The 14,691-nt window shown below is 40.0% G+C and overlaps 1 protein-coding gene across 3 annotated transcripts in view; it reads left to right on the top strand.

The window, feature by feature from the left end:
• Positions 1-14,691, top strand: part of TENM1 (teneurin transmembrane protein 1) — a 697,668-nt gene that overhangs the window by 507,470 nt on the left and 175,507 nt on the right. For all 3 annotated transcript variants that reach the window (XM_075538255.1, XM_075538256.1, XM_075538254.1), the window contains exons 16-17: positions 5,604-5,723; positions 12,567-12,828. In XM_075538255.1, coding sequence (XP_075394370.1) covers positions 5,604-5,723; positions 12,567-12,828 — 382 coding nt within the window. The remainder of the gene's footprint in view (positions 1-5,603; positions 5,724-12,566; positions 12,829-14,691) is intronic.

Here is a 14,691-nt window from a genome sequence, read left to right as displayed (position 1 = left end):
GAGAGGTTCTTGTTATTAAAAGTTCAAGGATTGTTATTGTTTTCATATCTCACACCGACCACTGTCTCCCTTCTTCTCTGGTTTCTGTTGTTCTTCCGCCTGGAGTGGGTGGGTGTGGTTCTGTGCCATTCATTGTGATCCGTACCCCCTTCCTCCCCACCTCTTCCCACCTTCTCACTAATCTTGTGGAATCGCTATTCCCATTCCTGTTCCTGGCTTCTGTGTGTCTTGAGCTTTATCGCTTTTCTATACCTATGTACATACCCCTGTCCAGTCTAGAGTGGGAAGCAGCAATGGGGTCATGATAGTGAGGCTTGAGGAATCCTCAAGGAACCAGAGGTAAATTGCGTGATCCATCGGTGCTCTACTGCACCCTGATTGACTTGTCCCCTCCCTGTGACCCCTCTGTGGGGGCATGTTCCATTGTCCACAAATGGACTTTGGGTTTCCGCTCCAACCCCTGTCATTCTCACCAACGCATTCTTGTTTGTTTTTTGTTGTTGTTTGTTATGAATCTTCTGATGCCTGTTACTCGGTCCCGATGACACCTCATGATCGCATCGGCTAGTGTGGCTCTTCCATGTGGGCTTGTTGCTTCACTGTTTGATGGCTGTTTGTTTAACCTCAAGCCTTTAAGACCCCAGACGCTATATCTTTTAATAGCCGGGCACCATCTGCTGTCTTCACCACATTTGCTTATGCATCCATTTTGTCTTCAGCAATCGTGTGTGTGTGTGTGTGTGTGTGTGTGTGTGTGTGTGGTGGGGGGGGAGCATTACAAAATTCCATTTTGTTACAACACAGTGCTCTTGTATTGAGGGAGAGTGTGAGCTGAGGCCCAAGGCCCATCCACAGCCTCAGTGTATTGCCTTATAAATATATGTGCCTAGACCAATACCTCTATTTTTGTGGATTACATAAGTGCACAACTCTTTTAATACCTCTATCTATAGCTTTGCTTCCTAGAGCTTTCCTCTGTTTCCTTTTGCCTCCTCCTGCCCCACCATCACATTCTCCCTTCTTCTACTTCTTAGTACTACCTCTCAGCTAGCTTGGTGTTGCTCCACTACCCACAGGATCTCTACAACTGCCTAGATATTGGTTTTAATTCCCTGGCTATTCCCCTGTCTACGTCGATGTTTGCTCACCACATCCTCCCATCCACCCCCACCGCTTGCCACCTTCTTCCTCCAATACCCCCCGAGGCCACTGGCCCATTTGTTTTTTCCCCCAAGCTTGCGTCTTCCCATGGTTGTCTTATATTAGTAGGCAAACCAGAAATTTCCTAGTCCAAACAATAAGAAAATCTATCAAAGGGCCATTGGGGGTTGGGGTGGGGGCAGGGGAGAGGAGCTGATCCCAAGGGTTCAACAGAAAGTAAATGTCTGGAAAAGAATGGTGGCAATATATGTACTACTATGTATGATACAATTGATGTATAGATTAAAACAAGAGTTGTAAGAGCCCCCAATAAAATGACCTTAAAAAATAAAAATGAAGACACAACCATAGAGACCCTCTGGGCACAATTCTACTCAGTCCTCTCGGGTCACTATGAGTCAGGATCAACTCACCAACAATGGGTTGCTGACATCTTAGATAGAATTTTTACTTTATAAACAATGCAATACATTATTGCGCTGTGTATAAGGTTGTTATGGGTCGGAACCGACCCAATGGCATAACAACAATAAGCAATACAGTGCTATGCTCAACCAAAAAATTCAAGATAACCATACGTCCCATCCATTAAAGGACAAATACAAGGCGGGTTCAAAGAGTTTTTGGAAAAATTCCATTTTCTTTTCACTCCGTTCCTTTCCAACAAACTTTCTGAAGTCGCCTTGGGTTTCAGAAAGGAGCCCTGATGGTATAAGGGCTATGAGTTGGGCTGCTAACCACAAGGTAAGCAATTCAAAACCACTAGATGTTCTGCAGGAGGAAGATCAGGCTTTCTACTCCGATAAAGAGTAACAGTTTTGGAATCCCTCATGGGTAGTTTACCCTGTCCTACAGGGAGGCTATGAGTTAGCATCGACTTGGCAGCAGTGACTTCTTGGTTTTGCATTTCGGGATTCAAAATCTGTGAATCAGAAGAGGGTCCCAAGCCAAACTCAAAAACATGCAATGTCTGCCATTGCCAGTGTGTACGCATACATACACAAGCTTGTAGACACACACACACACACACACACACACACACACACACAAAACCAACAGTGGGCGCATAGATGCTATGCAGATGCGCAGGGGCTAATTCCATGACAGTTCAGAAGATAGCTTCTAGCATCTGATGGAAAAGTGCTAAAGAATTCTATCAGCCAGCCTACCTCCATCAACTCCTTGTCATTATCTGCAGTACTCTTCAAGGGCTCCAAATGTGAGTCCAAGAAGTTTATTTAAGACAGTATTTTTTTAATTAGATAGATTTCAAAAGAGAGAAAGTCCTTGAAAAGTTAGGACTTCAGCTGGGGGGTAGTTCTAATATAGCAAATAGAGGTAAGTGCTCAAAATGTTTCCCGGAGACTGGCCACACACATGCCAATTGAAGAGGTGCTTTGAGAACACCCTAGGATGCTCTGGAAGAAGAAATAGGGAGATGTCTAATAGTAAGGACCTAACCATGGTTATATAGACGTTGGGCATTGGGCTGCAATCCTCAAGGTCAGCAGTTCAAAAGCACCTGCCACTCAGAGGGAGAAAGAAGGGGATGTCTACACACCTTAACAATTACAGTGACCTTGGGGTATTTTTTCTTTTTGGTAGCCATGGAAAAAGAGGAATTATATAGGCTGCCTTAAATTTGAGGAGCATGATCAGAAGCAAAACCAAACTCGCTACCATCACCATCGAGTCAGTGCTGACTAATAGTGACCCCCTGTGGGTTTCCACAGCTGTAACTTACAGGAGTAGAAAGTCCCGTCTTTCTCCAGCAGAGGACCTAGTGGTTTCAGACTGCCAGCCCTGTGGATCACAGCCCAATGTGTAACTAACTACACCAACTTTAGTAAGACTGAAAATAAAAGGTAATTATATATATAGTATTTAGCTTACATCAAAATTGATTTACAATGGAATCAGGGACTACCTGTAGTTAGATACATGTTTTTTGAAGGCTAGAGCCCCTGATCCACATTCAGAAAGTGCTTTAAGCCTTCCTGCGTTGTCTCAAAATTTAGGCAATGTATACTGACCCAAAATGACTGATGCTGATCAAAGATTACAATAAGTCATAGTAATCCAGGAGAAAAAGGAGCTAGGAATAATTCTTGTGAAAAGTGGATGGCATAAAGTGTGTAAATAATGGGAACAAATGTGGTAAGATATAGGGACTCTTAGGACATTTAAAGTGTAATACATTACAAAGAGAGTTCAATATTGATAAATGTAGAATAATAAGTTTGATGGGCCTTTGTCACATGCTATATGCTGGGGGGATCATAAAATATGAGGAATAAAAAATATAGGGAGTTAAAAGACAAGTCTGGGCACATTATTTATGAATGATGAAGAGTGAAATTAATGAGAAGAACAGATAGACAGTGTCTTGAATAATGATGACTTTGATGAGTCATTATCACACACATCTGCATGCTTCATAAAATATGAGAAATATTAAAGAGTAGAAGAGTCAAAAAACTCATCGGCTTTGCATGAGATACAGAAGGAAGAGGGGAAGACAAGGGGTATGCACAGAATAATGATGACTTTGATGAGATGCTAGCTGATCAGCCTGGCTTTTTTGCAACTATAAGCAGCAAAAAAAGAAGTGGGCCTATGCTTGTCATAAAATAATAGAAAAGAATACCAACGAGTTCTGGAAAAGAAAAACAAAGTGGTGGAGCCTAGTACAGCTGTAGAAAGACACAATATCTAGATTAATGTTAACAATTAAAATGACTGGGTGTAGAATTACCTCACAACTGGACCAATAAGTAACATCCTGATAAATGGAGAAAAAATTAAAGTTGTCCAGCATTTCATCTTGTCTAGATCTACAATCATGTTTCATGGAAACAGCAGTCAAGAGAACAAGACATATTGCTTTGGGTAAAACTGCTACAAAAGACTTCTTTAGAGTATTGAAGAGCAAGGACTAAGGTTCGGCTGCCCACAAGCCCTGGTATTCTTCATTGCATCATATGCATGTGGAAGTCGGGTATTGAACAAGGAAGACTGAAAAACAGTTCATGTATTTGAATTGTGGAGCTAGTGAAGAATATTGAAAGTACCAAGGACTGCTAAAAGGACAAACTGATCTGTGTTGGAAGAAGTAAGGCTCCTTAGAGGCAAGGATGGTGAGCTTTAAGTCTCATGTACTTTGGCCATGTTATCAGGAGAGACCAGTCCCTGGAGAAGGACATCATGCTTGGTAGAGGGGCAGTGAAAGAGGGGACAACCTTCAACAAGATGGATTAGCAGACCTCCTCAGGTGAACTGCTTAAAACCTGAGCTCTCTTTTCCTCTTTTTCTTAGTTCTATTCTCTTTCTCCCCCCACCCCCACTTTTTAAAATTAAAAGATCATGTTATTTAGGCTAGCACTGAAAGTATATGAATTTTAGTGACATTGTTTTCTTGAGCAAGGATAAGATTCATGTGTTTAAAAAGAAAATGCCCTGAAATGTTTTATTTAAGTTAAACAAAAAGAAGAGAGAACCATAGTCTGGTATTAATTATGGTTCTTTTGCAGACTTTAACTCTTACACTTCACTCAACTATGTTGGTTTTGTCTTGTTGTTATTTTTCCAGAAAAGGCAATTGGACAGTATGTATTAAAAGCCTTAAACATGGTCAGAGCCTTGTCTGTAAGTGCATAGAGAACATGCACAGCAAACTGATATTGGTGATAGCATTTGGGGGAAAGGGTAGAACTGTAAGGGAAGTGGGCAATGCAGGATAAAATCTGATGCAAGTAAGTATCTGAAACAGGGGATGGGTTAAGCATGTTGTGGACTAATATATTAAGACACGCTTAATACAATTAAATGAAACATTAAGAAATTGCTAATTCGATTGGACACTATAACACAGTGGCAACTTAAAATAGCAGAATGCAGAGCTATATCATGTTTGATCTTAATTTTTGATGAGTAAAAGAGACACATACATCCCCCCTAATGCTATTACTAATCATTACTGGTTGGTATTGAGGAAGAATATAGAAAGTCTCACATACTGCCAGAATGAACAAATCTGTTTGGAAGTACGCCACATTGTTCCCTACAAGTGAGGAGGGTGAACCCTAGTTTCACTTGCGTGTCATCCGGGGGGCCCAATCCTTGGAGAAGGACATCATGTTTGATAAAGTAATGGGTCGGTGAAAAAGAGGAAGCCCCTCAATGAAATGGATTAACACCTGGGCTCAAACATATGAGCAGTTGTGGGGCCAGATCTGGACAGGGTAGTGTTTCATTCTGTTCTCCTTTGGGGCATGAGTCCAAATCAACTCAACAATACCTAACAGCGACCGCTGGTGGGTGAAGTTATGGTTTTCCCTTATACTTGACTACATTTTCCAGAATTTCTGCAATTTCTTTCTAGAATTTAGCTTTAACAGGGGTTTTTAAAAATATCTTTATTTGCCTTTGTTTGTATGTTGCAGGCGTGCCTGTGTGATTCGAGGCCAAGTAGTGGCTATCGATGGAACCCCTCTAGTGGGAGTGAATGTTAGCTTCCTGCACCACAGTGATTATGGGTTTACCATCAGCCGACAAGATGGAAGGTAGGTGGAAAGTGCTTCTGATCATCTACTTCTACCATCGGTAAAACAGAGCTCAGATGCAACAGTTTGGGTAAGCCTGCCTTACTTCCAGCTGCATCTACTGAGTAGATGACTCACAGGTGGTATTTATTCTCTCTCTTCCCCCATTGCATTCCAGCCAAAACACTCTACTAAACTCACACCATTACTTTCAAGGCGCCTTTAAACCCTGGCCACGTGAACAGTTTGCTATCCTTTGCCTAATTCCAGTCATAAAGCTAGTTTCTGAATTCTGTGAGATAATGAAGATAATAAGCCAGGAGCCATTGAGCAGTTACACCATTCTTCCATGATAGCCCCTCCCCAATATTTCAGAAATGACGATTTCCAAAGGGCTCCTTCCAAATGTAAAGAAGTCCACCCATTAACTGGGTCCATTAAAGCCTCGTGTCCACCCTAGACTGCCTATGTAACTAGAGACTACAATTCGAAAGCAAAGCCAGTCAAAGTAGGGAAGCTCTTGACAAAAGGAATTGGTAATTTAACCATAAGCACCAGCCATACTGCTTCTCAAGGCTTCTGGGAGGTGAAAGGACTAAATAGAATCTTTTCATCTTGCAAAAAGTTTTGCTCACAAAAACATTGTTTTTACTGTCATTTAGAAAGACATTTTCTTAGAACACTTGAGGCAATAGGCCCATGTATCTAGCCTAAAGGTACCTATTTATGGCTCTCAGGAGCACTATAATAACCCCTTTGAGGTACCCTGGTCTCCAGGGGTAGTTAGCCTTAAAACATCTGACTCATAATAAGCCACGTCACTAGTATCATAAAGAAACGTGTTGGGTCGGACCTTTATCACTGAGTGAGATACTATCTCCTTTCAAGAACCTAGTCAACCTTTACCACTTCTGAATTAATAATCGTTCAAATTAGGCTATGCCTGTCAAGAACATGCTTTCCAAAAATAGTTGTAAAAGATAATAAGGAAGGGTATGAACCTACTTTCAGAAAGCAACTTTTTAAGGACTTCAGTAAGTCATATGAATTGTCTATATGTAAATTATATCGTTAATTACTAACTAGCCATCTATTCATTCTGACAAGTTTAACAGAACTACCTTGTTAGCAGGGAGTCTGCACAGCTCAGATGTGAGAAAAATAAAGACTACCTTTTCCTTCAAATGGTCTGTAATAGGAACTTCCTGCTAATTCAATTAGATCGAAAAATGGAATGTTGGCACTTCACTTGCCAGTGACTTGTACAAAACTAGCTTCTGCTTTGCCCAGCATCTTCAGCCCTGTTCCAGAAATTGAGAAATGACTATTTCTTTCGATGGATGGTCCCTCCTCGCCCCATCTCCCAACCCACAGGGCATTTGACTTTCTATGGAGAAACAATGCACACGTGGTTTCTGTGAACAATTTGATCTGCACAAAATAATCTCAAAGGATCTTAATGTCTACAAAGTCAAAAAATTTCTGTTTTCTGAAAACATTAAAGAGGAAAATTTTTGTTTTTATTTTGTGTATATTTAGCTTTAAATAAAATTCCAAGACCTTCCTCTGCAGAGCTCACTGTGATAACCAGGTTTGTGCCGATGACATATACTAGCCAGAGTCCCCTCTGGCAATAACTCTCCCCTCAGGCTCCACAAAGGGTGTAAACATTCGAAATATGTGGCCCAAATGTCAACCAGACTGTCCTACTGTCATCTCTTGGACATAAAGTGACAGTGTGAAGAGCATTTCCATTTATATGTCTCTGCTTGTTGCTATCTCAGATTGAGTAAGTACATTTCAAAAGTAGAAAATCAGAAAGAAACTTTACCTGGGGGCAATGGGGCTGTAGAAAGGCTGAGATGAACATTTAGATATTGAGTAGACCATATGATATGAGAGATGCTAAAAGGGTCCTCTGGTGTCAAATCTCAATCCCATCCATCTGCTTTAGTGCCTGTGACTTCCCACCATAGGGATCACCGATTTGGGTCAAGCTACTGAATATTCCAAAGTCACTATTAAAGGCAAATATTTTGTGTGGGATATAGAACTATGCTCATTATCATGCGCTTGTGCAAATTAACGGACAGATTTGCTGCAGACCCAGGAAAGGTCTAGATCATGGGACCAAAGTGATAAATACAAAGCAGAAAGTGATATATACAAAGCACAGGAAGTCTGAGCCACCTAAAAGTGTAAAAAAGATTAGATATTAACATAGAGAGGAGTCAAAGAAGCAGAAGAGTGGGAAAGGGCAAAGCTTGTGGAAAAACAAATATTTGTGAGTATCTATAATATACCAGGAACTTTCATAAATATTATTCTTTTTCATCCACACAACAACTCCATGAAGTAGATATTGGTCATTATTCATAGTCAGCAGATGGAAATTGTCAGTGCCCAAATCTAACTAATGCATTCAAATTAACGCAGGTAATTAGTCCAGAACCAAAACCCAAAAACCGTCATTGAACTGATTCTGACTGATAGCAACCCTGTAAGACAGCATAGAATACTGCTCCCAGGGCATCCAGAACAGATGACTCCTCCAGGACCAGTGGTGAGAGTGGCGATGCCTGGAGGGTGGAGAGAATGTCGGGTAAAAGGGGGAACTGATTACAAGAATCTACGTATAGCCTCCTCCATGGGCGAGGGACAGAAGAGAAGAAGGTGGGGGGAGATGTCGGACAGTGTAATATATGACAAAATAATAATTTATGAATGATGAAGGGTTCATGAGGTAGGTGGGAGTGGGGAGGGAGGAGGGAAATGAGCAGCTGATATTAAGGGCTCAAGTAGAAGGCAAATGTTTTGAAAATGATGATGGCAACAAATGTACATATGTCCTTGACACAATGGATGTATGTATGGATTGTGATAAGAATTATGCGAGCCCCTACTAAAATTATTTTTAAAAATACTGCTCTTATGGGTTTCCCAGACTGTAACACTTTATGAGACTATAAAGCCTCATTTTTCTCCTATGGAATTGCTGCTGGTTTTGAACTGCTGACTTTGTAGTTAAAAGTCCAAAGAGGAACCACTATGACACCCAAATTTTCAACCTCAGTAATCTGACAGTCCTCTATGATTTACCATCTTCAATTTAGCTATTTAACAAGTGTGCAGTTGGAAGAGAACTATATATAAATTGTTCACCTGGTGATTGATAAAATCAACAAAGCAATAATTACCTCTGAAGGTTCTTGGGAATCATCGAAGGACTCAAGACTTTTGTTCTAATGGCTTTTCAAGATAAAGCCAGTCATCCTTCCGTTTCTCCTCCAGGCAAGAGTTTATTCATTTTTGGATGCCATGAAGGCAGGGTCTTCCATCTACTGACAGGACTGATGTGACCTATAATGTTCTAACAATCATCTCCAAATGAAAATGCCATCTCTCTTGAACTTGTTTATGCACACTAGCATATGACTTTTTAACCTATACCTAATGACCTATCCCCATAGGTGTGGTATATGGTAGAAGAAACCCCAACGGATTCATCATTTAGAGAGCAATGGTATTAGTCATTTGGAATGATTTTCATGCATTTGAGGTCTCTCCATATTCATCTGTGAGGACTCCACCAGGCAGAAGGAACTGACTTATGTGATTGTAGGATATAGCAAACCCAAAATTCATAGAGCTGACTGTCAGACTGGGAACTCTCAGGCAGGAGCTGAAGCTGCAGCCTTGAGGAAGCATTTGTCTTCCTAAAGAAAAGCTGTTTGCTCTTAAGACCTTTCCAATGGATGATATGAGGCTCACCCACATTATCAAGGAAAAACTCTGTTTTCTTAAAGTCAACCCCAACTTTATAATTCCTTCGTTACAACACTAAGCTAGTGTTTGAATGAATAAATAAGTATGTTATCTTAGCCAAGTCAACACATAAAACTCACCATCAATCAATATTCATGGAAGCAGCAGTCAAGAGTTCAAAAGATATATTGCATTAGGTAAATCTGCTGCGCAAGACCTCTTTAATGTATTGAAAAGACAGGATGTTACTTTGAGGATGTAGGTGCTCCTGACCCAAGCCATGGTATTCTCCATTGCCTCATGTACAAGTGAAAGTTGGACATTGAATAAGGAAGACCGAAAAAGAATCAATGCCTTTGTATGGTGGTGTTGGAGAAGAACATTGAAAGCACCACGGAATGCTAAAAGGACAAACCGATCTGTGTTGGAAGAAGGCCAGAGTGTTCCCTAGAGACAAGGATGGCAGCAAGATTTCGCCTCACATACTTTGAGCATGTTGTCAGGAAAGAACATTCTCAGACACAGTGGCTACATCAGTGGACTCAGCCATAGAAACATTTGTGAGGATGGCACAGGAGCATGCAGTGTTTTATTCTGTTGTGCATGGGGTCTCTATGGGTCGGAGCTGATTCAATGGCACCTAACAAGAACCACAACATCACTGAAAGCTTGGTGGAAGTCCTTGAGAGAACTTAAAATCATATCAGCTCATGGAAATAAACAAAAGCTGTCCTAGTTAATTTGAATTGTTGTTGATAAGTGGATTTGAATTCACTGCAATTCACAGCTATGCCATTTGAGAAAACAGAACTGCTCAATAGGGTTTTCAGGGCTAAAATCTTTATGGGATGACTATGAGACAGAATTGACTCAGTGACAGTGAGCTTGGCTTTTGAGTTTAATCTTTATGGGAACAGATCACCAAGTCTTTCCCTCATGGGGTCACTGGGGTAGGTTTGAACTCCTGATACATTGTTTAGGGATTCAAGCCCATAACCATTGTGTAACACGGGCTCCTTTTAAGCATACTTGAACTACAAGAGAAGATGAGCCTCTAGGATATGAGTGAGTTTTAAAATCTTTATCTCATTCATAATAATAGCTAAATTATTTGAGCCCATATTATTCATGAAGGGCACCGGTGCATCGTGGTTATGAGTTACACTGTGACCCACAAGGTCAGTAGTTCAAAACCACCAGCCACTCTCTGGGAGAAAACAGGTCTTTCTCCTCCTGTAAAGATTTACTCTCTCAGAACCTCACAGAGCCAGTTCTACTATGTCCCATAGGGTTGCTATGAGTCAGCATCAACTAAATGGCAGTGAGTATTATTCATGAAGCTACTGGAAGCTAAATACGTAGCCCCAAGACACAGATTTAACATGCCATAGCTAGGATTCAAAGCCAGATAGGTATGATGCCAAAGCCCACATTCTTTCTACAAAACACAAATGGCAGCCCTTTGGCTGAATGTTTTTAAAAGCAGAGAAAATGTTCCAGATGCATATGTTCTGGTTTGGAAGGTTGATTGTGTATTTCTTTTCAAATAAATATCCGCTTTAGTTTTGAGGTGAGGTTTCGGTGAAGCAAATAAACTTGCCCAAGGACACAAAGTTAAATAACATTGAATGTGAAAGGTTTCGTGACTAGTAGTTCAGGATTTTCCCCACTACACTTGCCTTAAACCATTTCTGCATTATCATGAGTTTACCCTCTGTGTCTTAAAACTTAAGCCGTTTGGGTATCTTTTGTTTAGTTGAATCCTGTATTATTTCCTATAGCAGTCCTTCAAATGCTCTTTTTTGGAAACTGCCTTTATTATTTCAACTACTCAACTGAAAAACCAACAGTAAACAAAAAACACCCTACACCCTTTGTTAACCATCCATTTATCTTATCTAGAAGATTTCAACAACAAGATGCAAATGGCAACACTTTAAGACATATGATACATATCACATGAAGGGAGTGGTCAAATGTCCATAATTAAGTCGAATTTCCTATCAGGGCTTTTTAAAAATTGAAAAAAAAGTGTTTTACAAAAAGATCTTTTGTAAAGTAAGGAATTGGTTACCTCTCTCTCCTCTGGATTTAAGTTGCTTTGAATACTAAAGGAGCATCATATTGGCCTTTATCCATCTTTAAGCTGTAATGATAATAATTCACCATTATCCTTATATGGAATTTCATGCTTTCTGAATGCTTTTAAATACATTATCCCAAAGACAGCATTATACTTAAAAGAGAAAGAAGAGCAATCTAGTGTCAAATAGACTGAAATCTGAGTTGGGTTTTTTTTGTTTTTGTTTTTTGCTCCAATGAAATCGATGTGTCTGAGACTACATCTAGAAATGAGCCAAGGTGGCTTTCAGGAGAGCTAGCCTTGCTTTGTCAGATGCAGAAGACATTATTGGTGGAGATGGGCAGAACCCATTACAGGCTGTCTTGGAGTACGAAAGCAAAAGGCATTTTGTAGAGGGAATCATAGATTCTAAATCTAGAATCCATTTGGAATAGAGAGCCAACAGCTTCCCTTTGTGAAGAGCTCAGGAAAATCATACTTCAAGCAAATTTCACTGAACAACTTACCTCTGCTGGTATCTTCCTCCAAATGCCATCTTGAAGACATCAGCTGGTTTCTGACATTATGTCTGTGACCCTGAACAAGATATTTAACCTTTTGGATTCTCACTTTTCATATGTTATATTATAAGAATTGCTGAGGATAAATAATGCATTATATATTAAAGATGCTGCTGAATATTGAATGGTTATCTTTCTGTTAACTCTACTACCTGAAGGCAGAGTGATGTTGCCAGATTAGGCTTTGGAGAAATTCATGTAGTGCTTTCATTTGGGGTAGTATTAAAATTACTTTATGATGTGGAAATTCTTCTCAGAAGTCTCCTAGAGAGTGAAAAGAAGCCATCCAACGAATAAATATTTAGCAAGAGGGCAGTTACAAAATAGAGACTGCAGATGGATATAGTTGTTTCCCCAAAGAAAGAAAAAAACATCAAGTTCAATCTGTTTTTAAGATGTTAATTCTATTTTGATTGCTCATTGGATGGACCCATCTTCTATGTTTTTCTTTCTCAGCTTTGACCTAGTAGCACTTGGTGGGATCTCTGTCATCTTAATCTTTGACCGATCGCCTTTCCTATCTGAGAAGAGGACCCTGTGGTTGCCTTGGAATCAGTTTATTGTGGTGGAGAAAGTAACTATGCAGAGAGTTGGATCAGACCCACCATCCTGTGATATCTCTAACTTTATCAGCCCAAACCCAATCGTGCTTCCTTCACCACTCACTTCATTTGGAGGATCCTGTCCAGAGAGGGGAACTATTGTTCCAGAGCTTCAGGTGGGTACATTAGCCTTAGAATACATACAATTACAGTATCATAAGGTAGTCACCATTTCAGAGTAGCTGGATAATTTTTCCTGTTGCCTTAGCCAGCCTTACAATGTACTGCCTTTCCCTTGTCAAGAAAAGATTTCAAGTGTAATCACGCTGGTGAATATATCACCAGAGTATAGAACAGAGCAAGATTAACTAGCTGTTCTGATAGTTAATCTCACAAAATTCGACCTAATAAACACTATGCTCTAAAGAACTAAGCTAGCTGACTCTGTTCTGATAACAGTACAGGCTATGAACTTAGATCTTTTGTGGTTCTACAATGAAAGCTTCTTACAAAATTTGTTCCCATTGTCTACTTTAAATTCTCTGTCTTTGTTCTTATAACTCATGAAAACTTCCCTTGTTAAACTGTGTTTTTTAACTGTAATTTTCAAGTGAACTACAAAATGTCATTCTAGGCATTTTGTTTTTCATATTTCCTTTCTGAGTATTCAAGCTTGAAAGTCAAAGGAAAGCACATTTTTGGACCTTGGGATTCTAGAATGCCTTTTTTTATTCAACATTCAATATTTTCCTTTCAATATTAAGTCATTCAGATGGCCATAGTACAGTTCCCTCACCACATTATAGAAATATTGCAATGATAGTTGAATGTGTAAGCCACTAAAATTAACCATACATCTTACACGTTCAGAACTCAGGAAGTATATTCAAAAAGAGGCAAATGGACACTCCAAAATAGAGTTGTTTTTTTCTTTTATCAGTACATCCCCGCCAGCTATTAGCAGTGCTCAGAGGATACCACCTGAGAAAAGTTTCCATAGGAAAAGGAACTCAGACAATTGTCCCTCCTGTCATTTTCGTGTGGTTCTGTAGGAAGGAAGGCAAAACCCAAGACAGTAGCTAATGAGTACATTTAACTGGTACACCAATCCTTCCCAGATGTTGCTAGTAAGTCTGGGTGTTCTTATAGCACAAAAGGTTTTCAAGATGATCAAGGATTGCATATTCCCTGAGAGAGTTTAAATGCTAAAGTGCTAAATGCCACTTATCCATTCACTACTTTTTTTCTGCCAGTATCTAAGAAGATGGAGCTGATGGACAATTCTGGTATTGAGTAGCTAATGTAGAAGAAGAAAAGCTGGACAAAAAGTAGACAAGAGGAATTGATGTTTTCAGAAATAGGAGAATGATCAGAAATCTGAGACAATAAGAGACACCCCATGTTTAACAGTCGCTTCAGTGTGTGCACTAGTTTGGAAGTCAGGAAAGGGACCGGAGTCTGAACTAAAATGGAATGGGGGCATGAAAATAGCCGCAAGGTTTAAGTGTTCATTAAGATGGGCTCTTCCTTCGGATGCTTCAAAAGACAAAAGTCACAGAACACAAGGTTTCACTTTGTTAACTATTTGTTGTTCAACTCTATCTGTGATATTAGCCAAGTAGATACGAGCAATTAATTAAAGAAACCAAATAGTAGTTTCATTCTGAGATCAAGATTTCATATGAAAGTTGTTAAAGAATTCTCAAAAACTCACTGCCTTTGGGTTGATTCCAACTCATAGTGACTCTACAGGACAGGGTAGAACTGTTCCTGTGGGTTTCTGAGATTGTTCCTCCTTACTGGGGTAGAAAGCCTAGTGTTTCTCCCATTGAGTGGCTGGTGGTCTCGATCTGCTGACTTTCTGGTTGGCAGCTCAATGGGTAACCACTACACGACCAGGCCCCCTCGTAAAATTGTTCAGATGAGTTATTGGCTTCCCTGCCATAAGTGCCAACCTAGAGAAATGTGTTCCCAACTATTGGTACCTCTAGGCATAGAGATATATGAAAGCGAAATTTGATTAAAGATTTGGCCCTTGG

The sequence above is a fragment of the Tenrec ecaudatus genome, chromosome X (genome assembly GCF_050624435.1).
Source record: "Tenrec ecaudatus isolate mTenEca1 chromosome X, mTenEca1.hap1, whole genome shotgun sequence".
Lineage (NCBI taxonomy): Eukaryota > Metazoa > Chordata > Mammalia > Afrosoricida > Tenrecidae > Tenrec > Tenrec ecaudatus.
Note: the sequence above shows the minus strand (reverse complement) of the source record. Positions and strands in the feature narration are given on the sequence as shown.